Source organism: Theropithecus gelada, chromosome 8 (assembly GCF_003255815.1).
Source record: "Theropithecus gelada isolate Dixy chromosome 8, Tgel_1.0, whole genome shotgun sequence".
NCBI classification, from domain to species: Eukaryota; Metazoa; Chordata; class Mammalia; order Primates; family Cercopithecidae; genus Theropithecus; species Theropithecus gelada.
The window spans coordinates 133,109,179-133,136,201 of NC_037676.1; the positions used below are offsets into that span (position 1 = coordinate 133,109,179).

General features: G+C 40.7%; 1 protein-coding gene across 2 annotated transcripts in view; it reads right to left on the minus strand.

The window, feature by feature from the left end:
- Positions 1-27,023, minus strand: part of ADCY8 (adenylate cyclase 8) — a 259,466-nt gene that overhangs the window by 49,371 nt on the left and 183,072 nt on the right. The window contains exons 10-12 of one of the 2 annotated variants that reach the window (XM_025394556.1): positions 23,333-23,534; positions 21,174-21,263; positions 9,498-9,670 (exon numbers count right to left, since the gene is read on the minus strand). In XM_025394556.1, coding sequence (XP_025250341.1) covers positions 9,498-9,670; positions 21,174-21,263; positions 23,333-23,534 — 465 coding nt within the window. The remainder of the gene's footprint in view (positions 1-9,497; positions 9,671-21,173; positions 21,264-23,332; positions 23,535-27,023) is intronic. The other variant, XM_025394557.1, reaches the window with a different exon arrangement.

Consider the following 27,023-nt stretch of genomic DNA (forward strand, 5'->3'; position numbering starts at 1 on the left):
TTGCTCTTATCCCTACAGGAAATGCCCAATGGAGGTGATGCCACAGGGTTCAAGTTCCCTTATCATTGAAGTCTCCCTTAGCAAATAAAGGGAGACTTAGGCCAATTTCCTGATGACCCTGATACGTATATAGAAGCCTCCCAAAACTTTGATGTTTCACCTCTCATGGAGGGATGTTATGCTGCTCTTAAGCCAAACCCTAATGGCAGCTGAAAAACAGGCAGCTCTGCAGGCAGCACAGAATTTCAGAGATATGCAGTATGTCTCCTATGGTAGGCCAAAAGGAAAAAGAGAAATTAGGAAATCCAAAGAAACACCTTTCAAGATGTTTCCTCTGAAACACCATTCCCAATAGGAACAGAATCAGTACCTCTCGACAACCCTTTTTGGAACTCCCAGGTTTTCTATGGTGTTTTTCCTTCCTTCATGGTTTAAAAGCTCCTATCTCTTCTTTTATAATATTCCTCCAAACTAAGAAAAGTTAATATCCCCAAACTTTAAAATGCTTTGCTTAGAGTTGAGCTAGGGGGAAGGGCGTCCAGGGGCCTGACATGATGGCAAAAGGGTAAAAGTTTTTTTTTTTTTTTTTTTTAAACCAGTCAAGTTTTTGCTTCTCTCTCCCTGTGAAAGCTGGTAAAGAGGATAATAAGAATCATTGTTTATATTCTCCATAAAGTTTTAACTAATGAGAAAGGCATTTGCGATGCTGGTCTCAAGCTGTAGCCAAACTGGTGTGCTTTGTGTGTCTTTAGGGTTCTGTCAAAAGGAAGGGTACCTTAGGTTAGGATGCAGACCCAGGACCCCGTAAGCCTGCTGTTCAATCCAGCCCAACAAAATGATCAGTAACATACTTGGCTACAGGCTCTCATCTTGTTTCATGTCCTTGGGAACATGACCTGTAATCAAATGGCAATACTTTGTTTTAGTCTCTGCCATTTTACAATGGTGGCTGTCTTTCTGTACTAAGTCAGCTACTGAGTGGGGGCCACAAGCTCAGATAAGCCAGTTTATTGATCTGGGTGGGCGTGCTGATCCATCAAGGGCAGGGTTTACAAAATATCTTAAGCACTTATCTTGAGAGCAGTTTAGAGAGGGTCAAAATCTTGCAGCCTCTAGCTGTGTGACTCCTAAGCCATGGTTTCTAATCTTGTGGCTAGTTTCTTGGTCTGGTTCCCAGGCAAGAGGGAAGTATATCTTAGGAAGGGGCTGATATCATCTTTGTTTTGGACTGTGAACTGTAAACCAGGCTTCTCCCAAAGTTGGTTCGGCCTACCCCAGGGATGGGCAGGGACAGCTTGGGGGCTGGAAACAGAATGGAGTTGTTTGGGTTAGATTTCTTTCACTGTCTCAGTCACAATTTTTCAATAACATTTGTAAAGCTGCTTATCACACCTTTAAAAATACCTCATACACTTGAGGTTAAGTCATAACCTAATTAAGGCTTGTTGGTTTCACCTGGGAGGTTACTTTTTATAAACTTCAAAAGCTGAAAATGTTAACTGCTTGGTGTAGCTAAAGTTAAGTAACAAGGGATTTAAAAAGATTTTCTTAAAAAGCGCTCAGACTAATTAAAAGCGGATATCCAAGTGACAGGTATATTTAAAAGGCCTTTATGTTTTTCTCTTCTTCGATCTTGTCTTCCTGGAAGAAAACTTTTATTTTTTTCTTTTCGGTTGACTGGATTATTTTTCTTCATTTTGTTGTCTTGCTACTTTTAATGCACATAAGAGAAACCCTAAGATAACTTCTAGTAGCCTGGGACTCCTTGGGAAAAACAGAGAGGTGCCATAGACCCTGTTCTGGGGAAAAAAATCCCTCTGTTTTCCTCATGAAACCTCAGGAATTAAAAGCAGATAGTTCCCTCTCAAAATCAAAAGCTTTGTTCTGTTTTCCATTGTATTATCTGACAGTTTTGAGTTTTAGGGGTATCAAATTACTTCATATTATGAGAGAGCTTTGGTGTGTAATAACTAGGTAGGAAATATATTTTAAGGGATGACTAATAGCAGTTATGGAGGAATACTTAATCCTTTGTACGTTTGAATCAGAGAAGCATGCTGTTTGTCACCTGAAAGATGTGGATACATTCCCACTCTCCTCTGAGAGATGTGACTCCAAAGGGGGATGGGCTGATTACAAAGTAAGCTGATTGTCTTCGGGTTGCCTTGCAATGAAATGCATGGTAGGAGCATTGCACTGTCTTCTCCCACAGAATCTCCCTCCTTTTGGGGATCCAAGATCCAGTACAAAATGGCACCCTTAATTTTGGGGATCTGTCTGTCTTCAGCTGTGACTGCATATTATGCCCTAGAAAAGGATGCTTTTGTGACCCTGTTCCTCCAAGGGCTCCACCCTGAATCCACTAATCAAATTAAGAAACTGGCAAATGAAAAATCTTATGAGTGCTGAATCTTCTGTCTGTGTCACTATATATGTGTTGTGCGTAATGTCTATAAAAATAGCTCTAATTGACTGGCTTGAAGAAAAATAAGTTCTTAAATATTTTTTAGTTAAAGTTATTGTAAACTATGGAGATAACTAAACTTCTTTGTCAGTCATGTTTTTAACTGTAACTACCCTGAAAATGTTGTCATTCACAGACAATTATTGTCTTGCTTTGTTCCTTCTCAAAAGGTGGTTTATAATCAAGCTATACGACTTTAACAGGTATTCACAAATGCAGGTTTTTAATAGTTTTGAATGTTGTAACATTGGAATGAAGAAAAAACCATATGGGATTCATGAAGAACTGAAATGTCCACGAATATCAAGCATAACAAGACTTAACTACATGGACTGCACTCAGAATGCTAAAACAACATTTTTGACTTTTGCTTGGAACATTGCTGACCCTTATTTTGTTTTTCAGAGTCAAGGGAACTTATTCTGAACTATTTATGGCCTTTAATAATTGTGTGAGTTATACTCCTGTGAACAAAATTTGGAGCATGTTTCTTTTTCTCTGCCTGGTTCCTCCAGAATTTGGAAAATATCTGTGAGTACTCTTAACTTATGGCAATATAGTCATTTGCGTAAGATCAGTAAGAATCCATTTTCTTCCTTTGCAACAGGACACGATTGGAAAAACTGGTTATTTTATCAAGGTTTTGACTGGAAGGGTATGCTTCCCTTTAAGAATTCAATCTCAACTTGCAGAGACAATAAAAGTCCCATGGGGAGAACTGCCTCATACCTTGTCTACACATGCCCCATACAGGTTTCCTAACCTGTGGTCAGTAAATAATGTCACCTTCTGGCCGGGCGCGGTGGCTCAAGCCTGTAATCCCAGCACTTTGGGAGGCCGAGACGGGTGGATCACGAGGTCAGGAGATCGAGACCATCCTGGCTAACACAATGAAACCCCGTCTCTACTAAAAATACAAAAAAATTGGCCGGGCGTGGTGGCGGCGCCTGTAGTCCCAGCTACTTGGGAGGCTGAGGCAGGAGAATGGTGGGAACCCGGGAAGCGGAGCTTGCAGTGAGCCGAGAACGCGCCACTGCACTCCAGCCTGGGTGACAGAGCGAGACTCCGCCTCAAAAACAAAAACAAAAACAAACAAAAAAAAAAATAATGTCACCTTCTAACAGGTCCAGGAGCTCCAAGTTTATCATGGGATCTTAAGAGAAAAGAATCACCCAACTCACAGGTATTTGAAGATCCAAACCTGTGACTGGGCTTGGCTTTAAAAGGTCTTATCTGAGATTCCTTGTGAAACAGAGTTCCATCAAAGCCAATCCAAAAGGACTATACAGAAATAATTATTCTTCCTGCACTTAATACAAATAATCAGGCCAAGAATAAGACTAAAGTTCATTCATAATTTGTTTTTACCAAAAATGAGGACTGGAGAGAGAAATTATGCTCCAAAGCTTATCAAACATTTGTCACTAAATCTTAGTCTCATTTATTGTTTTTAAGCTTTTTGCCTACATTTCAGACTGACCCCGCTCATTCCTATGAATCAAGTGGTGGTCTCCTGGTCTTGGAAGAAATAAAAAAGGATGGGTAATGTAAAAATCTAGATCAATATGCTAGTTCTGGGCAATTATACTGCAAATTCTGCCAGGTAGTGAAAGTGAGTAGGGTGCCCATAACTCAGAGGTTTCTTTTTTTGGAAAAATAAAACCAAGGAACTTCATAGACCCCCAAAAGGACATTCTATATCTTGGAAAGTAAAATTTTAGATGGAAATAATCTACTACATCACACTTGTGGGAATTGCTATACTCAATCTATTTGCAGTGAGACTATATACTGTAGCAACTTCTAACTGGAATATCAGAGATTTTCCATTGCTGTAGTACTTTGCTTAATTATTATCCTTATAGCAGGGATAATAGTTACCAACAGAAAGGAAACATGAAAATTTTACTATCACTGAGTCTGCTAGACCTCCTTGTTGGGTTTGGTAATATGTCACACCCTGGCTATGCAAAGAAGGTTATAAAGGAAAGAGATTTTATGTAAGAAAGGATCTTGTATGATAAATACCTGTTCTAAAGACAATAGTTGGTTGTTTAAAAGAAGGATGTTTAGGACAAGTCAGAAGATTTAAACATGTCATAGATGGTTCGTGGAAGTCGTTAAAGGGTTATAAGGAGGTAATACTTGTGCTAAAAAGAATAGTTTGTTGTTTAAAAAATACTTGTTTAGGACAAGTTGGAAAGTTTAAGTGTGTCTTAGATGGCCTGTGGTAGTCATGAAAGGATTAATAATTGCAGGAAAGATTTAGCCAAGGTTAACACTAAAGTGACTCTAGCCACCCAAATCCAATGCCACTTATCCTAAAAGGAATGTTACTTCTATATTAACATTTCAGCAACGTCTGGTGGAGGTAAACCAGTGTTACAACCCATCAGAATGGCTGACAGTAATCAAACTCCAAATGGTGCTGCAGACAGAACCATGCATGAACGTGCCTTTCTTTCAAGGACCCTTAGATTGACCCCAGCAGGAGGCCTAGCTGCTGTTCTTCACACAACGCCCTTTTCAGCAGGAAGCAGCCAGAAAGCGTTGTCGTCCAACACCCCTAACAGCAGTTAGGGTTACCAATCCAAAGGGAAGAATGATATAGGAGTTAAGAAGAAATTACTAAGGCAGATAGTGAGGGCATGGAAGTCCTCAGTAAGGTTTTCCTTTTAATGAAAAGCAGCCCCAAATTATTTTCCTTTCTAACAAAGGAAAGCCTGTAAAATCAAGCTGCAGACATAGGTACTGACATTGTGCCAATCATGTTCAAGATGGTGGCTCCATCTTCCCTTCTCTTTGTCAGCCACGTGTACAGTAAGGAGCAGACAAGATGGCGCCAGTCAACTGGCAAGCCCATTTTCATAATAAGGTTAGGGTGGAGGAGTCAGCTTTCCCCACATGATATGACATCATACCTGATTGAATCAATCTGTGAACCCTGTGTAAATCAGACACTATCTCCTCAAATCTGACTATAAAATCTGATGCATCTGCCCCGACCAGTCTTTCCTCTCAGAAGTCTCCTCTCTCTCAATAGAGAGGGAGCTGTTTTCCTTTCTCTTTCTTTTGCCTATTAAATCTCCACTCCTAAACTCCTCATGTGTGTCCATATCCTAAATTTTCCTGGCATGAGATGATGAACCTTGGGTATCTACCCTAGACAGTGTGGCCACTTCACTGTCATTGTCTCTTCCAAACTTTAGACTAAAAGGAGGGTGGGTTTGTGAGGTAGACTCCCTCCCAGCACATCACCTACAAGGTGCTGCTAGAACCAGCAAAACTGATGCTCTTATTAAGTCTATTTTATTGCCTCCCTGAATTAAAAACATGCCCACTGATGAGTAGAAACAGGTGCCAGAACTCAATTCTAACCTGAATTACGATGCATTAATGCATTCCAGTATTTTGCCTATGTTTTAAGAAGTCAACAAGGCATAGGTAGTGTGGAAATAGTATCTTCTGATGATCAGTTGGAATACATACCTAATAAAGACTATGAGAAGACAAAAACACTAAATGCTTTGGAACAAGCATTTTCTACTTGGGCAAATAGAAAAAAAAAACACATTTTCTACCTGGGCAAATAGAAAAAAAACACATTAAATGCGAAGTATGACACAAATCCAAAAGAAATTGTGCTTATAGGTTGAGGAGCATATATTATAAGGGCAATAATGAGAAAAAATTCTAAGGGTTGTGAATGATAGTTGGCTTACTGTGAATCAATGATGTAATATGATTCCAAATGCGTTAATGCTTCTTTCAGTCACTGAATCATTTAATATTTCATTCTACAAATATTTAATTGGACACCTTGCCAGATAACCCTAAGTGCTTACTATATGAACACGAGTAATGGTCCTTGTCTTCAAAATTTCCTATTTTAATGGAAGAGAAAGACATGAAAATTAATTACTTCAACACAGTGAGGTAAATGCAGTAATAAAAACTTATGTACATGGATTAGAAAATGAGGAATGGCCAAAGACGATTTTGCCAAAGAGAGTGTAAGTTTGAATACAGATCTGTTATTTACTGGCCATGTGAACCTGGGTAATTGCTAACTTCTCTTAGCCTTTGTTCTTCAAAATGTTACTCTGAAGATTAAATAAAGCACATAAAATGCTTGATACACATGTAAATTAGACATTAGTATCTAAAGTTTATAAAGAACTCATATTCTGGCTATTGCGAATAATGCTGCAATGAACATGAGAGAGCAATCTGAAACTATTCTTCAGTGGATAAATGGATAATGAAAATGTGGTATATGAACACAGTGGAATACTATTTAGCATTAAAACAGAAGGAAACCCTGCCACTTGCTACCACATGGATGAAACTGGATGACATTATGTTAATGAAATAAGCCAGGCTAGAATCTGGGTCTGGGACTTCCCAGCCTCCAGAACTGTGAGAAATAAAGATCTGGTATTTATACTAGCCTGTGGTATTTTGGTTATTGGCCGTCTGAGCTGACTAATACAGACAGATGATGTATATTTCACTTTACCTATGAGCAAATTGAGCACAGGGTCACTACTGGTAGGCCTAGTATTGTTGACAAAATTGCATGTTATCACTTATATGTGGAGTCTAAGAATTTTGAACTCATAGAAGCAGATAGAAAAATTATGGTTACCAGAGACTTGAGGGGTGTGTGTGAGACATGAAATTGAGGAAATTTTAGTCAAAGAATACAAAATTTTAGATAGGAGAAATAAATTCAAGAGCTCTGTTGTAAAACATGGCAACTATAGTTAATAGCAATGTATTGTATACTTGAAAATTGCTAAGACAGTAGATCTTCTGTGCTGTCACCACACATGCAAAAAGCATGTGAAGTAATACATATGTTAATTAGCTTGATGTAGCCATTCTACCACATATGCATAGATCAAAAAATCATGTTTATACCATAAATGTATACAATTATTTGTTAATTAAAAACAAAAATAACTCTTACAAATTCAACAAGAAAATGATGAATAACCCAATAGAAAACTGAGTAAAGGATATGAGCTGGCAATTCACATAAAATAAAACCCAAATAGCCAATAAACAAACAAAAGATGCACAAGCTTATGCATAATGAGAGAAGCACGAATGTAAACAGTGCAATAAAATGCACACTCAACCTAACAAGTATTTTAAAAATCTAACAGTATAGGTGGGAATGAGAGCAACAGGACCACTGCTTATAAGAGGAAAATCGTGTCAGTCACATTGAAAAGCAATTTGGCAACATTTTAAAAAGTGGAAAATACAGATACCCTACAATCCAACAAGCGTGCTTTTATATCTACACCCAAGAAGATATGATCAATTCTGGTAATTAAAGCATTTTTTATAATAGGGAAAACTGGTAACAACCTAAATGTCTCTATTAATAGGTCAAAGGATAAACATATTTTGATATGTTTGTATTATTTCATATGTACAGACCACAACTAAAATGAAGTCCGTATATATCAACCTAGATAGATCTAGAAAGGTAATATTACATCACAACAAAATAAATATTATAAATAATTTATAGATACAGGCCTAGCTATATGTATATATATGTGTGTGTATATATGTGTGTGTGTATATATGTGTGTGTGTATATATGTGTGTATATATATTATATATATAACCTGGATGGGAAGGATATATATTAAGTATATTAGAAGTTGGATTTGAGGAGACAGAGGAGAATAATACTAGAGAAAGGAATTTCAACATCTGAAATATATTATCCTTTTAAAAATGCGTAAGAAAATATGACTAATTGTTAGCATTGTTTACTTCCAGGGACTGGTTCATGGACATTCATATTATCAGTTCTGGGCATATTTTCTTAGCCTTCTTGAATTATCTTGACCTTATTCTTTTCCTTTGACTGTTGGCCACTTATTCTGGCCTCAGCTAGTCCTGTGTGCTTCTAATACCAGAGACCAATCAGCCTGGACTGGCTGCTTCCATCACTTCTTGTGTGGGGTCTGTTTACCCCAGTGGCTGTGAAAGGGGCCAAGTGATGTCACCAGAAGGTGCATGCAAAAAGGGAACTCTTGCCAATGGGAGAGAGAGGGAAGGAGCCAGCAGACATATTTTTCTCTGTCCTGAGACACTTTTTCCCACCTTAGAGCCTGCCCAGAGACATTTCAAATGGCTCTGTGAGTGGATTTTCCAAGGCACCAGCTGAATCTCTTCACAGCCCATGTTGCCAGCAAAATGTAGTGGTAACTTGCATTTGCCTCTCATCCTTTTCTTCCTCACTTCTCTTTTCCCTCACTTTCACTGTCTTAGGCTTTCATTAGCCTTGCCTTGGGCTGTTTTTCTCTCAGGAGTCTGGGTAAGATATTCTTTTTCGGACTTTTCTATATTTCAACAGTAATACATTTGTCTCTCGGCATCAGCCCTGTGGATACCAAAATCCATGCATGCCGAAGTTCCTTATGTAAAATGGTATAATATTTGCATATGACCTTTACATATCCTCCCCTATGCTTTAAATCATCCTTAGATTACTTATAAAACCTAATACAATGTAAATGCTATGTAAATAGGTGTTATACTGTACTATTTTTGTTTGTAATTTTTTTTTAATATTTTCAATCTGAAGTTATTTGAATCCACAATGCTGTGGATATGCAGGACCAACTGTACTATCCTGAGAGAGCATGAGGGCTTAATACACAGTGGCTACTATTATTAAGATTGCTACAGCCAAATTATAAATAGATCCTGCAAGTATTGGAGCCACTAAATTTGAAGAAATCACAAATTATCAGACTTGGAGGAGACCTGAGCTACTATTTAGTCCAAACTTTGATTAATTAATCTGTAATTCACATAAATGATACCACTGAAAAGTCAGGATTTTTGCTTGGACTTGTAAACTACAGAATGCCTGATTTGAGATGTAAGTCAATATCCAATCAGGCCTTAAGTTTCAGTAATGTGGCGGGTATCATTTTCCCAACGATTCCACTTCCCGCAGAAAGTTGAGCACACTTTGGACTCACAATGGGGGGGCACTTACTCTCCACTGTGGTTGAGGTTATCGTAACGCAGAAAGAAGCCTGCGTAGATGGTCTCAGTGAGCAGGGCATAGATGGCGATCATGATCAGCAGCACTGCCAGCTTCAGGACGGAGTTCAGACGGAGGAAAACTGCACAGGTCACCATGGCCAACACCCCCGTGAAGACAAAGTACTGGAAACAGAGAATGCAGGTGGTCAGATTCAATGGGGGCAGCAGTTCCCTCTCCTAGCCATGGACGCTGGTAGGTCTTACACACATTTGCAGAGAGTTTCCATTTGGAGGTCTCAAGGCCTCCTGTAATTCAACAGGTCCCAAATCAATCAAACTCTTCATTTGCCTACTGCCAAGCCCTACTTTATGGCATTACTATTCACAGCATTTCCCAAGCCAATAACTTTGGTTTCATCTTCGTTGCCTTCTTCTTCCCCACACAGGCCATCCTATGTTGGTAGATTCTACTTTTTTTTTTTTTTTTTTTTTTGAGATGGGGGCCTCATTCTGCCGCCCACGCTGGAGTGCAGTGGTATGAGCTCGGCTCACTGCAACCTCCTCCTCCCAGGTTCAAGCAATTCTCCTACATCAGCTTCCCCAGTAGCTGGGATTACAGGCACGTGCCACCACACCTGGCTAATTTTTCTATTTTTAGTAGAGATGGGGTTTCACCATGTTGGCCAGGCTGGTCTTGAACTCCTGACCTCAGATGATCCACCCACCTTGACCTCCCAAAGTGCTGGGTTTACAGGCGTGAGCCACTGCGCCCGGCTGATTCTTCTTTCAGACCTCCCCTTCAGCCAGCCTTCTTCCACACCGTTTCTGTCTTAGTTCTCACCGACAGCTCTAGAATAGTTTTCTGGCAGCTCTGCCTGCAGTTAGCCCCAGTCCCCACCCCACACCTATATCGTTCTCTACCCAGTATTTCTAAAGCACAGATCTGATCGTGCCACATCTTAACTTGAAGTTCTTTCATAGCTCTCCACGATCTCAAATTATATTCTCCTTTCTCAATAGCAAAGCTCACAAGGCCATCATATATCCGATTTCCTTTCACCCTCTAAACCCTTCTCCCATGTCCCAGGGCCCTGTTGCTCGACTCTCATCCATATGCCTAGGGCTTATTCCTCTGGCAAATGTCAGCTTAGGTGTTCTTTCCTCTGAGAAGCCTTCCTCAATATCTCCAGGTACTTTTGGATCTTGCTTCATTTCTCCACAGCACCCTGAATAGACCAGTATCACCCTGTATTGGAATTAAAAAATTGCAAATTGCAAATTTGGAATTAGCCAAGAGCTGGAATATTAGAGTAGCCCTTAGGTGTCAGTCTACCCCACCAGATTTCAGCCTTTTATGGGAAGCTTCCCAGCCTATTTCTTCCCTTAGAGAAGTATCCTAATATATCATTCTGGATGGTGGATTCAGACTCTGACTATTGGGAACAAAAAGAATAAAACTTGCATTATCAAAGCCCCATTTTGTGGCAATATTGTGATCTCTATATACATTTTCATTTGTAACATTCAAAGTAACTGGTCAAGATGGGAGTCATAATTCCTATTTTATAGGTTAAGAAACCGAGGTTCATAGAGCTTAAGTAAATTGTCCAAGATCTCTTGGCTATAAAGTGGCATCTAGGTCACCAGGATATAACCAACTCACATAAATGGGACTCTAGTTAAAATATTGGACTTGATAATTTCTAAAATTCCTTTTCGTCTTGTTATACATGGCTGTTTGTAACAACTTGTCTTTTCTATTACATAGAGAGACAATTTTTGTATGGGCAGGGGTGGTGGGTAAGAATTTCCAAAAATGCCTAAGTAATTACTGAAGATTATTTATAGATTTCTAAGCCTAACTGGTTAATTTATGCATCCTTTCAACGAATATTGACCTTGACAAGTGTGGAGAGTGTCCTGATTGCGTTCTCTCTGAGGGCAAAGGCTCCATACCTTTGTGGTACATGGGGTGGACTCATGAGTGAAAAAGGCATTTCCTTGCCCTTAGGAGCCTAGTGTCTAGAGTCTCCTTTACTTCTGTCTTTTCCTTTTCCAAGAAATCCAATTATTTTCTGGTCTCAAATGGGATGATAGGCTTTCTTCAGCTGTTCTTTAAGATCTTGGGGAAGATTTTTAGGTAATTCATTTTGATGCCTCTGTGTAGGAAGCTGTGTGTGAAGTGACTGGGCAATAAGAAGTTTATTCTCCAGAGCTCAGGGAAACTCTAAGCCCCTCCAGTCTGACAAAGGCCAAAGAAAGAGGACTAGATCTGCGGGGTCCCATTTCATTGTTACCTGTATCACAACAAGGGGTGGTGCATGGCTTTTTGCAAATTATAAATCATTTATTGGATAAAAAGGCATTGAAATGATTGTGTCCTTGGAACAAAAACTTATGTGGTCACAACAGTTAATTTATAAAATGTAATAAGCATTTATTGTGTGCCTATTACAATCAAGACATGGTGCCAGGCACTGGAAATTCAAAGGAGAGTAAGATGGCCCAGGCCAAAAGGAAGTTGTGGTCTAAAATGTAAAGCAGACATAAAAACACCAGCAATAATCGTGGTGGAAAGTGCTTTGCCAGCAATGTGACCAAATGCAATGTGGGTACAGAGGAAGGACAAAGCGTTCTGCATTTTGCAAGCATGTCTGAAGAAGGCTCTATAGGGGACATGAGTTTGAACTGGACCTTGAAGGACAGAGAGGATTTCACACAGTAGAAAATGGAAAGGGATGGGCATTCTAGGAAGACAGAATAGCATGAATGCAAAAGTGTAAAGGAACAAGGTGTCAGGAGGATTAATTCCTTGGGTCTTATTAGAGAATCATACAACTACTCATAAAGAGAACTAGTAACACAAGCAGAAGAAAAGATTTGAATGTGTTGCTCTCCTCCTTTCTCTAACAAGGCTGCTGAAGATATAATAGGCAAATATAATTGTACATTTGCACAATGTGTTGATGGACCCACCAACAAAACCCTTCTCGTTTTGTTGCCTCAATCAGTTGTGGCAGTATGCTCTCGCCTTCTTTACCCCCATCCCCCATTCCGTTGAAAGGAATCACCCACTGCCTTGCATGGTTTAGGTAACTTTTTACTTTAAAGTATAAAGGTGAATCTTTTGGAGGTGATATAAACCATGGGACATCAAACAGAATGAGGCCCCTGGACAACATCAGAGGAATCTACTCTATGCATTTTATACCTTGAGTGAATAGTCAGGGTGGGACCAGGAAATGGGAGAACAATAGGAAGCTACAGAAGTATTAGGACTTTGTAAAAGCTTTGGGAAAACATTTCTCTTTTGCTGGGTCTGGACCCATAAATTGTACGTCTCCTGTAACTTGGGAAGAAACTGGGCTCAATGCAATTACTTAGTCTCTGTCAAAAAACAAGCAATTTTTGTGTCATATTACTCTGGGAACTTAGAAGGCCCACAGCTCCTAAACTCTCCCCTAAATGGATCCTGGGTATAAGGGGCTCATAGGTGTAGCAGGACAGAGTTAAGGGGCAAAACCACGCTGTAAAAAATCCTCTTGCATGGAAACCTGTACTTTATTCTGCAGTCCATAAGGAACCACAGATGAGTTTCATACTTGTAATGGATTCATTAGGTCAATGCCTAAGAAATAAATTGTGGTAGGGAAGAATGTACGAAGTATCACGATTAATGGAAAAAAGCTGAGACTTAAAGACAAGGTCTTGGCAGATCTACCCAATAAACTTAGCAAGATATAAAAACTGGATAACATTGTCTAGTTTTATGGGGAGGTAAGAAATAGAGAGGAGTCAGAGATAGCACTAAGATTTCCACTTTGTATTAATCCATTAAGTAAGAAAAAACTTAAGATAAAGCATGGGGAAAAGGCAGTGAGTTCTTTTTTAGGCCTATCAAGCTTTAGGTATAGAAGGGGTGATTCAGGAAGGATGTTCAGTGAGTGATGACATAAATGAGGCTGAGATTCAGAAGGCAGATGGGGTCTGGAGACACACATTTAGCATCATTCAGCTGAACTTACAGGTGTGGAAGAAATTAAGCAGAATACAAGTAAAGACAGAAGACACAGAGACTAGCATTGAGAGCCTACCATGTTTGAAGGACTGTGGAAGAAGAGAAATAAGAATATTGATTAGGCATTGTTGGGGATGTGTGGAGGAGAACTAGAAGACAGTAGTGAAGAAACATGTGCCCGAAGAATAAAGAGCTCTATATACAAGAGTTTTCAGAGGAGCATTTAAATGACAACAAAAAGTCTTCAAAATAATTTTAAACTGGAAAGCAGGGTGTAAAATTGTATATACACTATGATTACAAGAATGCAAAATATGTGTACACAGACATGACATGGCTTTTGAGTGAATTATTTCCTTTTGTAATGTCCTTTAGTTTTATTTTAATGTGCAATATCAAATGAAGCAGTAGGTTGAATGCAGTGTTTCGGGGTAAATCCCTGTACTCCAGAGGACTCTGCCTGGGGTTCTCTGTTTTTTCCTAGACCTTTTAATGACAAAAAATAATAATGCCAAGTTTTGTATGAGAAATGTTAGGTAGTGAGCAAAGTTCCCAGCAATCTCTGATAAAGGAAGCAGACAAGCTATGCATTGTAAGTGCGTCACCTTTGCCTTGGGAAAGGATATAATGACACCTCAGCTTTTACTGTTAAAAAAATTGGTTAGGAAAAAGAAGTCAAAGGCATTTCAGTAGGTAAAATAAAATGTAGACAGGAGAAGACAAAAAACCCCTACAGATGTGGAGGTGTGAAAGACACCAGATTCATCTTAGATGAACTCCAGGTAAGATGGGTGGAGGGACCAGCTGGGTTGGGGATGTCTGTAAATCAGCAATTAAGTTGGTGGAAAGTAGATCTAATAATTAAGCCTAAATATTTATTGGGTACGTATTCTGTGAATGACGTTGAATGACTTTATGTGTTTCATCTCATTTAATTCCTTAAATGACTCAAGGACAGGTATTATTCTTGGGTCCACTTTACAGAAGAGAGGAAGTGTATGTAACACTTTTCTTCTTCTGAATACACAAGATTTTCCTCTCTCAGATATTCTGGCTTGGGAAATCAATTTCTTCAATGTCTGTACTGAAAAACTTGGAATTTCATGATTTGACAAGGTATTAAGGGTAGCAACAACTGAACCTGTTTCCATAAAACAGTTTACAAACTAAATCATGCATTATTCCACAATTGTTGACTGAGAACCCACTATGCACCAAAAATTGTGCCAGGCTGGAAGGACATTGTCAATGCACCATAAATTGCCTTGGCAATATATGCACAATTTACTCTTAGGAGGAAGAAGAATTATTTTGCACATGATAACTGACGAAGGAATTGAGCATCTACCCACACAGGTCAGACAAACTGGATTCCCTGAAGCTATCTGGTTGCTGCCCAAATCCCACAACTTCTTGAACTCATGGGACAAGAAGGAAAGAAATCAAACAGCCAATTTTTAAAAGTCACTATGATTCAAAGAAATCATCTGGACTTATTGCTTTACACAAAATCTGATTCTTAGCAATTATAGCTCTTGGTATAAGCAGCACAGTGAAGTGTATCCAGGCAAATGACAGAAGCTGCTCTGCTTCTTCTGAGACCAGCCTGGACTCTCCAGAAAGTCGAGCAAGGAGGGTATCATAAACCTGGGGACCACCACAAGGTGCTGGGAAGATAGCTTGTCTGACTCTCCAGGGTGTTCACTGGGTTGTGTTAAGTAGGAGAAAAGAAAATTTTGTATGTGGTTTGTGCTCTGGTACATTCTTAATGGTCCTTTGGTTCATTCAAGATGCTGGTTTTCCAAGGTTGTATTTTTGAAAAATCTTCTGCTATTCATACCACTGTCTTTTACTACGCAATATGTTTCCCCTACCCATTTTATGATTTTGTCTTTATTATGGTTTGAGTAATTTGATTATGATGTGCCTTCATGTGCCTGTGTGTGTTTATATTGAGGTTTTGGACCTGTGGATGTATGGTTTTCATCAAATGTGGAAAAATTCAGGCCACTATTTCTTTGAATAAGTTTTCAATCTCCTTGTCTTTCTCTTAGTCTTTCTTTTAGGTTAGGAGCTAGGACTCCAATTATACATACAGTATGCTGCTTGAAGTTGTCCCCAATACTGCTTTTATTTTAATTTTTGTATTTCATTTTAGATACTTTATATTGCTATGTTATCAGTTTCACTATTTTTTTCTTCTGCACTATCTAATTTTGTCTATCATGAATACAGTCATAATATTTATTTGCTTGGCTGGGTGCAGTGGCTCATGCCTATAGTCCCAGCACTTTGGGAGGCCCAGGCAGGTGGGTCACTTGTGGCCAGGAGTTTGAAACCAGACTGGCCAACATGGAAAAACCCCATCTGTACTAAAAATAATGATAATAAAAAGCTTAGTTCAGTATGTTGGCGCATGCCTGTAATCCCAGCTACTTGGGAGGCTGAGGCACAAGAATTGCTTAAACCTGGGAAGTGGAGGTTGTAGTGAGCCAGGGTTGTACCACTGCATTCCAGCCTGAGCAACAGAGTGAGACTCTGTGTCAAAAAAAAAAAAAAAAAAAAAAAAAAAAGCTAATTCAAATATACACAGTCAAATCTGAGTTGGTCTTTTTTGGTTGACATTTTTCCCCTTGTTATCAGTCATATTTTCCTTCTCCTTTTGATGCCTGGTAATCTTTGATTGGGTGCCAGACACTGTGTATTTACCTTGTTAAATCCTAGCTATTTTTGTATTCCTATGCATATTCTTGAAATTTATTCTAGGACACATATTAAATTATTTTAAAAGGTTTGATCTCTTTGGATCTAACTGTTAAGATTTTAAAGGAAGAATCAGAGAAGCATATGATGTGGGAACAATTATTTTACTCTACTGAAGCAAGACTTTTCTGAATACTCTAACCTAGTACCCCATGAATCTTTTTCAGTCTGACTGGTGGGAACAAAATTATTCTCAGCTCTGTGTGGTTCCAGGCACTGATCCTTCCACATGGTTCTTTTCCCGTGTCAGTTTCCTCACATGCATGTACTGATTGAACCCTTTTCAGATCTCTAGGTTTTGCTCTCTATGCAACTCCCCAGAGTAGTGTGTTCTGCAGACTCTAGCCACCTCGGTCTCCCGGGACTCTCAGCTTAGTATTCTGAAATCAGGGAGTCCACCTTGGTTTCCTCTTCCTGAGCCATAGTCTAAAAACTCTCTTAAAGCAATAATAAAGCTCAGGCAATCACTTGCTTCCTGTCTTTCAGGATTATTGTCCTTCACTGACTGATGCCTAGTGCCTTGAAAACTATTGTTTCATATATTTTGTTTGTTTTTAGTTATTTCAGATGGAAAGGTAAATCTTGTTCCTGTTAGTCTATTGGAAGAATGCTTCCTTTCTCTTTAAATATTTTAAAACACACATTGTGGGCCCTGTCCTGCTGGGCCCTTTGGTCAATATTGAATAGGTATACAATATTATCTTCACTCCTTAAGTCAATAAATTTGAGAGGATGGAAAGGATGTCCTAGATAAATAAACCAACGGTAGGAAGGATGGAGTGTGAGTGCTAAGATGACACCATCAAGGTATGTGAGATGGCAGGGAGGAGAGTGCTGAAGGAGTTGGGCCTGCCAAACCACGTTATGGAAAGAGGGAGGCTTGAAGGCTGGGTAGGACCTGAATAAATGGAGAAGAAAGGGAAGGAAATGCCAGCATGCCAAGATACAGACGATCACATCTCTATGGAAAAATGGGCTCTTCAGGACCCTTTATGTAGGGACATGGATGCAGCTGGAAACCATCATTCTTAGCAAACTATCACAAGAACAGAAAACCAAACACCGCATGTTCTCACTCATAGGTGGGAACTGAACAATGAGATCACTTGGACTCGGGAAGGGGAACATCACACACGGGGGCCTATCATGGGGAGGGGGCAGGGGGGAGGGATTGCATTGGGAGTTATACCTGATGTAAATGACGAGTTGATGGGTGCTGACGAGTTGATGGGTGCAGCACAGCAACATGGCACAAGTATACATATGTAACAAACCTGCACGTTATGCACATGTACCCTAGAACTTAAAGTATAATAATAATAAAAAAAAAAAAAATAAATAAATAAATAAAAAATGATCAAAGCACCCTTAAAAAAAATAAAAAATAAATAAATAAATAAATAAACCATAGAAAGCTCTGCTATTGCAGATACAGTGAACTGTTTATTCAGATGTGCCAGAGCATATAATAAAGGGGCATGATTCTAAAATTAGGGTCTTCCCACTGAGTCCCCTGAGAACCACATCCAGGTGTTTGAGATAATGACACTCTGGGTTTGTGCATGTGATTTGCATTCATTTCACAAACCTGTGCCTTTCTTTCTCCTCGACTACTCTCCAACCTTGACTGGAATATAGCTTTCTTCACTTTCATTCCCGGCGTCTTCACTCCTTTTTAGCATCTGACAAGCTTTGAATTTAGAACTAAATTATACTTTATATCATACATTGTAAAAGCCTCATTTTTTATATTACATCATCCTGTTTGATAACATGTTTTTGGACTGGATATTATTTCTCATAGGATGAGGCAGAAATGTCAGGTATACATTTGAAGAAACCAAGGCTCGCAAAGATGAAGTGGTTTGCTTGGGGACACATACTTGTGAGTATGTGAGTGCTGGGGAGTTGGATTAAGTCTTTCAGAAGGTCTGAATATCTAATCCATTTTAGTTTGGCAATGCCTAGTCAGTGAAGCGTGTGCACACACATACACATGCACACATACACACACACACACACACACGCGTATCAGAATGGCAAATGGTGGGTCAGATCAGGTGGTTGTTGCAGCTGGTGAATTTGGCCTATGGCCATAGTTTGCTGACCTCCTGAACAAGATGACCCTTTCATTGTGGAGAAAATGGTAACATCAATCCATATTCATTTTATCTCACTTTTAAACATTTCTATTTTTGAGTGTGTTTCATAACATACACTAGTATATTACACATGGTTGTTCAGGTATGTACAGGTGTTTGTTTGATGATAACATACATTGGCATTACATGCTCAAAGCCTTTTTGCTGAAAATAATAAATAAATCATAGCTGACATTTAATGAGCAGATACTTTGTGCCAGGTGTGGCTTCTAAACACTTTAAATGGATTAATTCACTTAATTATCATAATCACCCAATAAGGAAGACCCTACTTTTATCCCCATTTTACAGATAAGGAAACTGAGGCACTGAAATAAAGCTGTGTGATCAAAAATCTTACCCACCACTTTCTTAGGATTTGGCTAATCTCTGAGTGCTGTGGTCTTGTGTTTGGGGGTTCAGGTGTTGGGTCAAGGGTATACATATTAATTCAAAGTGATCTGTGGGCACAGATAAATAGCTGCTTCATGTCAGATGCCATGTGAGGAGCTAAATACTTGCTAATCCATCTAGGCAGGCACCATGAGAACATATTGTTTAACTCCACCGTAGTCATGTAAAGAAGGTATAAATTTTCCCATTTTACAGATGAGGAAACTGAGGTTCAGAGAGAGTAAGAACTGATTCAAGGTTCCACTGCTAGGAAGTGAGGGGGCTTAATTGGAAATGAAATGCAGCTTTTGCCTAGCTCTGACTCTCCAATTCCGGGCCACTTACTCTGTCCAAAAGTTGAGATGTTTCCTAAGCCCCTTAAGCCAAGAATTTCTCAGGGAGCCGTTGTCCCACAGAGTACACTAAGCTGGGGCTCCACTCATTCCTAGGTGGAAGGAAGTCCCAGGGCCATGGTCTGGCCAATGTAGCCCCTAAACGGAACTTAGTCCCATCCTGTCCTGCATATCCTTAGTAGAGTCTAGTTTCTCCTCTAGGGACTAGGCCAGATAAAGAATAAGGTGGATATGGTTCAAATTATAGTACCAAGGCTTGATAATAGACTGAAAAAGAGAAGGAAGGAAGGACAGAAAGAAGAAGGGAAGGAAAGAAGTGAGGAAGAAATAAGATCAGGCAAGTGTGGCCCTAAGCAGCACTGAGCAAGCTGCTTTCTGAGCTCTAGTTTTATTATCTATAACATGGAGACAGTAATAGCCTCTATCTCAGACATCTGAAGGATTTGATGATGTTATGCATATCAAGCATGTGCTCTATGCAAATGGATGGAGGGAGAGGAGGGTTGGTCTCCTTGTTGGAATGTTTCTGGGACCAATTCTTAGACCTAGAAGAGACTACAGGGAGCCTTTTCTCCATTCATATGTTGGAGGGGCTTCTGAGTGTGGCAGCCTCTCAGAGAACAAGAATCTACCCAGAGTCCTAGGTATGGGGTTGACTGGGGTCTGCTGGGACATCTTAGCTGTTCTACTTTATGACCCAGGATGTCTACCCTAATATGTAAAGGTCTGGGTTGTGAATAACAGACCCCATAGGCTGACCCCAAGGCCCAGAAACAGACCACTGGCTCTGTGGTCAACGTAGAGTAACACACACAAATTATGATCATAGGTGGCCTGTTGGGATGCCTCCAGACCACATGGTGCTTCTGGCACTCTCTGTACCATTTAAGTTTAGTTGTAATTTTCTGCCTTTGTAACTCCCTCCCTCCCTCCTTCCCCCCTCCCTCCCTGCCTCCCTTCCTTCCTCCTTCCTTCCTCTTCCTTCCCCCTTCCTTCCCCCTCCCTTCCCCTTCCTTCCTTCCTTCATTCCTTCCTTCCCTTTCCTTCCTTCTCCTTCTTTCCTCCCTCCCTTCCCTCTCCTTCCTTCCCCTTCCTTCCTTCTTTCCCCTTCCTTCCTTCTTTCCTTCCCTTTCCTTCCTTCCCCTTCTTTCCTCCCTCCCTTCCCTCTCCTTCCTTCCCCTTCCTTCCTTCTTTCCCCTGCCTTCCTTCTTTCCTTCCCCTTCCTTCCTTCCTTCCTTCCTCCCTTCTCCTTCCCTCCTTCCTTCCCCTCCCTTCTTTCCTTCCTTCCTTCCTCTTCCTTCCTTCCTTCTCCTTCCTTCCTTCCCCTTCCTTCCTTCTTCCTTCCTTCCTTCCTTCTCCTTCCTTCCTTCCTTCCTTCCTTCCTTCCTTCCTTCCTTCCTTCCCTCCTTCTCCTTCCTTCCTTCTCCTTCCTTCCCCTTCCTTCCTTCCCTCCTTCCTTCCTTCCTTCCTTCCTTCCTTCCTTCCCTCCCTCCCTCCCTCTCCTTCCTTCCTTCCTTCTCCTTCCTTCCTTCCTGCCTTCTTTCCTTCCTTTGCTCCTTCATTTCCTCCCTCCCCACCTCTTTCCTTAATGCAGCAAACACTGTTTGAGAAAGAACTCTGCCTGCTAATGGAGATAACAGTGCATTCTGCTACAGGATTTTACAAATAAGCTAGGAGAAATGCATAGAGAAGGAAGAGATAAGGGCAAATGGAAAACGGATAGAAGGAAAGGTGAAAAGGAAGAAAAGGAGGAGAAAGAGGGAGAAAGAAATGAGGAAGGTGTAAAGATGAAAAAGAGGCAGAGGAGGGAGCAGGAAAGAGGACTGGGAAACAGAAAATATAAGGGGAGAAGGAAAGGCAGAAAAGGGGAAGAAGAAAAAGGAAAGAAGAAGAGGCAGAAGAAGGAAAACAGGCCTCTTGAGTACTTTCTATGGCCCTTCAGCCAGTCTTGTTTATTTAGAGCTCGTAGAGATATATCTATGTCCAACTCTCACCAAGGGGAGCTCGTAAATAAATACCTCTGGGTAGGAGCAGATATCTGTAAACACAGCTGAGGAATTGAAAGTCAGGTTCTTCAAGGGTATCGACTTGTCAAAATCACACCACAGCTGCGGATTAAAAAAAAGAACAACAAAAACAAAAACAGGAACAACAAAGTCAGTGTGAGTGCTGGAAATGGAGCAGTGTGCTATCAGTGGCCGTGCTTCAGCACGGGTAGACTGAACCCTAGAGGGGACTTGAAGTCAGAATGGAAGTGCCAAAGTGCCAGCTTTGATTTCTTTTATTTAAAAAACAAGTGCTTGCTCAGAAACAGCTTCCGTAAGCCAGTCATGAAACTAAGTTTAGACTGCTCTGTTGGCCCCATCATTTGGGGTCACTGGAGTGTGCTTGTGGAGCTCAGAAGAGAAAGCCAGATGGCAGGAGAAGAGGTCTCGGGTAAACTCACAGCCTGTCTCCAGATCAACAGCTGGGAGGACTTGAAGAATCTGAAGGGGTACATTTTCCAGAAAGATTCTTAGCATTGGGGTGATGGGCATTTCCTAGGACAGAAGTTGCTGCAGGAGATTTTGTGGTATTAGGAAAAGAGTAACTACCATTGGCCAAATGCCTCCTCTGTGCCAGACACTTTGTACAAAAAAGCCTCACAACCACCTTGTGATGTAGCTGCTATTTTTAATCCCCATTTTACAATTGAAAAGTATGAAACTCTGAGAAGTAAAGTAACTTGTCCAGGGTCACAGAGCTGGTGACTGGTGGATCTGAGATTTGAACACAGGTCTATCTGACTCCAAAGCCTCTGATCTTCCTACCACACTACCCATGGAGGCACAGTTGGCCCCAGAGGTAACCCTGACCTAGAGTCATTGGGCTTACTTACAAATTCTGCACCCCTGAAATATCTAATTTGTTATCAAGACTTAATTTGAGGTCCTGGCTACTTCTCTGCAGCCTGTGATCAGTTGATCCCATGTACTTCCATTTCAGTTATCATAATCTATAACATATTCATTAGATGATGAACTAAATTAGATGATAATTTTCCTTTTCCTCTTTTCCCTTATCCATAGAGCCTTCACTAGAAGGACAACCACAGAACTTAAGTAATTACTGGGCCAAATTGGACAGTGATTTCAGGCAGTCTAGCCCTCTAAGTCACAGGCCAACAATTGTGGGAGTCCATAGCTTGGGTCCCTGAACACTTGGGGACCCTCGCTCAGGCCCAAAGGACAGAGTGACGGATTCAACCACATGACAACACCTCAACTAGCCTCTCTCAACATGCCAAGTTTAAGACCTGGAACCAAACAAATCACCTCCAAAATCTAACTGCCTGAGTCATGGACAACACAGACTACTTGTAAAAGCACAGAAAATACCTATAACTACCATGGTACAATTCTCAAGAGAAAATGAAACCATGACAATGTGGATCATCAAATTAAACAGTGATAAATATCATGGCAGTTGGAAATTCATCTGAGTCTATGTGTCACGTGAAATACAAACTCTTAGACAGTCATAGGCGAGATACTCAGCTTTCCTGAAATGCAGTTTCCTCATCCATTAAATGGGGACAATAATACCTACCTGTACCACATAGTAGGTGCTCAATAAATGGCAGCTATTTCATTTCCATTTCCCCCACCCCACTCCCACTCCCAGAGATACAATTTAGCATATTAGAAGGGCGAGGGTCATGGAGTCAGACAGAACTTATTAGCAAGTTATTTCATGTCTCTGAGCCTCAGTTTCCTCAGCCATAAAGTGGGGATAATGAAACTTACCTCACGGGGTTTATGTGAGGATTAAATATGAAAAATATGTAAAGGTCCTCCTTCAGCGCATGGCACATAGCAGGTAGGTACTGATACTTGATAAATGTTAACTCTTATTTACAATGTAATTGGCCACTGACAATGTGGAAATTGAAGGGCTTTTGGAACTCCTTTGGAGAAAATAACCTATCCCGCTGGGAAATAGACAATTTTCCAACAGTAAAATGCACAGTTTTGGCAGTAGCCACATCTTTGTTATCTTTCCCTAAGCTTGGGGCTAGACCAGGCACATAAAGGTAACTGGTACCAAGGAAGGGTAATGCAGGAAGCTGCAGGCTCCGTAAACTTCATGCTCAACTGCACACTAGACACCAGAAGGTTGGTGGATGTGGGATGCTTACGATATTTAAGATGGCACCCAGGAAATTAATCAAGATGGATGCAAAGATGATGACGTTCCGGGCCAAATAGGTCTCATTAATCCAACAGCAAGTTTTCCGGAGGATGAGGGGCAAACACTTATAATCCTCTGCTGTGGTGATGAGGACCAGAGCCGAGTGCAGCATAATCAGAATGGAGAACTGGATGGTCATTGGCATCACTCTGCAGGGAAACACAGAATGTTGGATCATTGGCATCAATTGTCTGAGCAACACTGAAATTCTATTCCTGGTCTCCCTTTCCCATCCCTTGCATCGGACAATTATTTGAAAGGTCTGTTTGTCCAAGAAAAAGGTTATGAGCAGGAGAGATTTTTAAAAATTACACGCATCCCAGAGCACTCTCTCTATTGAGAAACTTTGCATAAAACAGAATATTTGGCCTGATTTATTGCTCCTGCCCACTTTTCCCCTCTTCTTTTATTATTAATTTTTGTCACTAGACAACTGCTGTCATGGCAACACACCACTCTAGTTTGGTATCAACACTTTGGCTGTGGGATGAACCCACATACCCTTTCCCTTTCAAGGTGGGTTTTATGAAACTTTCTCCCTCCATCTATCCTGATAACAAGAATTGGATTTGGCATTGGTTTTAAGTTGCTCAGTTTGGTTCCTGGTTACTGTGGTTTTCATGGACTATACCATAAGTTATTTGAGACATGGGTAAGGAGAACTCATCCTTGTCCAAGGTATCAGCATTGCTCTCGAGTTTACATCTTGAGTTTCAAGCTCTCATCAAAACTCTGTCCCATGGTAGCCTGTGTCGGTTGGACACCTGTGCTTGGTGTCAGGATGCTTAGTAAGTCTGTGATCTAAAACTCCATCTCTGGAGGCATCTTTAACTCCTGTCTCTCCTATCAACCTATTTATCACCATGCATGCTGCTTCTCCTTGGGAATTAACTGTTCTCAACTCTGTGTCTAGCCATTCATGTCCTACACTGGCAGCTCTAATTTTTTCATCTCTATTTCAGTCAGCAAACTCATGCAGGTGTTAAAGGGTACCTTGATAGAAGTGGTGGGAGAGTTTATATCTGCTCCTTTTTCTATAAATTGAGGTGTATTCATCTGCATTTAATATCTTCCATTGGCCAGTGCTAAATAAATGTGTGTTTAGCAAATAAAGTTGAACTCACCTTCTTTTCCTAACACTATCTCTTACTATCCTCCTCCTTAAACTTCTTATGTAATATTAATAACAGCAGTATAAATAATGTATTGAGTTCTGATTATGTGTTAGCTACTATGCTGAGCATTTTATATATAATATCTCATTTCCATTCCTTAGAATAAACCAAAGAGGTCTTTTTATCTCTTTTTTTTCCAGATGAAGATTCAAGGCTCAGAGGGAAGAAATCTCCCAGCCATCATACAGTTGGTCAGTGTTAGAGCCAGAATTTAAAGTCCACTCTGCTATACCATTCTGGCATTCTAATCACTTTGGTAAGTAATAGATCTCCCGTGTTTGCATTAATCTCTTTTGCTTTTATGGTTTCATCATAATATTTATTCATTCAACAAGTCTTCTTCCTGGGTATACAGTGGTAGGCATCAGGGGTACTGGGGCCAAAGACACATCTTCCTCATCTAGGTGATCACAATTGAGAGAGGAATATAAATATGCAAATGATAAACTATTTATATACTATGCTAGGATCTATAAAGAGTTATAAACAAACATCAATTGAAAAATAGGAAAGGGAATCAAGGGAGGCTTCAAAAAAGAGGTAACACTGGGTTAGGCTGTGAAGGTTAAAGAGAAGGCTTGCAGATAGGGAAGAGCGGGGAGCACGAGCAAAACATCAGAAGAATGGGAGTGACCAGTATCTTCAAAGTTTCCCAATAACCCAGGCAGTGTGGCTATGCTCAGGAGCTTTGTCCTGTAGGCAATGTGCAGAAGGAAGTAATCAAATCTGTGTGTTTGAAAGACAACTGTGGTGGGAGGTGGAGGATGAAGTGAAGAGGAAACGTGTTTAGCAGATTTAAATAGTTGAGGCATGAGTTAATGAGGGAGGAACACAGGACCAGTATGATAATTGGAGAATGCAGGGAAAGATGTGGAGGTATATTAATATGTGGTTTGTATGTATGTGTAGGGGGTATTTGAGAGAGGGAAGTCATTAAGGATGTCACTGATGTCTTTCCGTTGTAACTGGGTAAGTGCAGGAAAAGAAGCTAGTCTGTACAGGAGATAAGTTGATAAAGTTGATTTTGGACACCATGCATGTTTGGTACTTGTGGATCATTCAGTTACAGATATACAGATGTCTAGGCAGTGAGGGACAATTGAGGAACTCTAAGGCTGGAGGGAATAGGTGGTGATTGAAGATCGAGTAATGGAAGCATCTGCCCAAGGATAGTGTGTACAGCAAGAATCAAGAGGACCCAAGATGAGCTGTGGGAGATGTTAATGGACTGGAAGAAAAGAAGGCAGCAAAGGGAATTTATGAAATGTGGTTAGATAAGCAGGAGAGCAGGAGTGCATGGCATTGTGGCAGCAGCAGGGGGGATAAGAAATTCACAAGGAAAGAGTAATCAAGAATGTCAATTTCTTCTGCATGGTGAAGCTACCTTAAGACTGTAAAGTGACTCCTCCCACAGCTTCAGCTATTGTTGGTAGAGGTTTTGTTTTGTTTTTCACTGGCAAAGTTTTGATTTTATGGATCACCTTGACAAGAAATCTCTGTAGGAATTCTATATAAGAACAGAAGGTTGGTGCATCAGTGAGTTCCCAGAGGGCTCTAGGCAGATGGGAAACTTCCCTCCAAACAGGCTGGAAAAACACTCCCTGACAACACGCCATTATTTCTGGGCACCAGGGGAGATAAATGAAAGAGAATGCAGGTGGATCATTTCGTCAGGAAGTCCCATGAGAGAGGGGGCCAATTGCAAGCCTCATGTGGCTCAGTCACAGGAGGCAACCAACCAGGACAAAAATGTCTCTTTTCAAAGTGTGAGGCAGAAGCAAACCAGGGAAAGGCAGGTTTGAAAGATGCTCAGCTGGAGCCTCAAATTCTTACATGGCCACCACTGCCTGTGGACCTCCGCATGGCATACAGGGCCTTGAGTGTCTGCTCTTGGCTCTTTCCTGACTTTTTTTTTCCTCCCTCACCCTTCTGCACCCCATGGTCTGGGCAATGTTGAACTATGTGCAGTCTGCCCCCAGTGCTATGCACCTTCTTCTGCCTTATGGGCACTTAACATGGCATGTCCTGTTCTTCATGTAAGGCTCAGCTTTCCTTTGGATTCTTCCATGACACCTGGCATAGGGCTGAATACACAGAAGGTGCTCAATAAGTATTCATTGACTTATGCTTTTTCTGGGAAGGGAAGACTCTGCTTCTCCCCTCAGCAGCCTTCATAGGGAAGAAGACTTCCACCTACATGCCCAGACTATTCCTCTGCCTGCTCACTGTGTTTCTCCAACGAAGGAGGAAGGGCGAATCCAGAAACTGTCGGAGGTGCTCAGTGGACCTCATTTTCCTTGGAGGGCAGGGTCATTGTTAAAGGTCAGTGTTTATGCATAGTTCAGATGCTTATATTCTCCTCCTCTTCGATCCACTGAGACAACAAGGAAGCCAGAGCCTTGATCTACCCTATGGGAGGAGGGCTGACCATCTTTTCTCTTTGGCCGGGGTATCTCTGCCTTT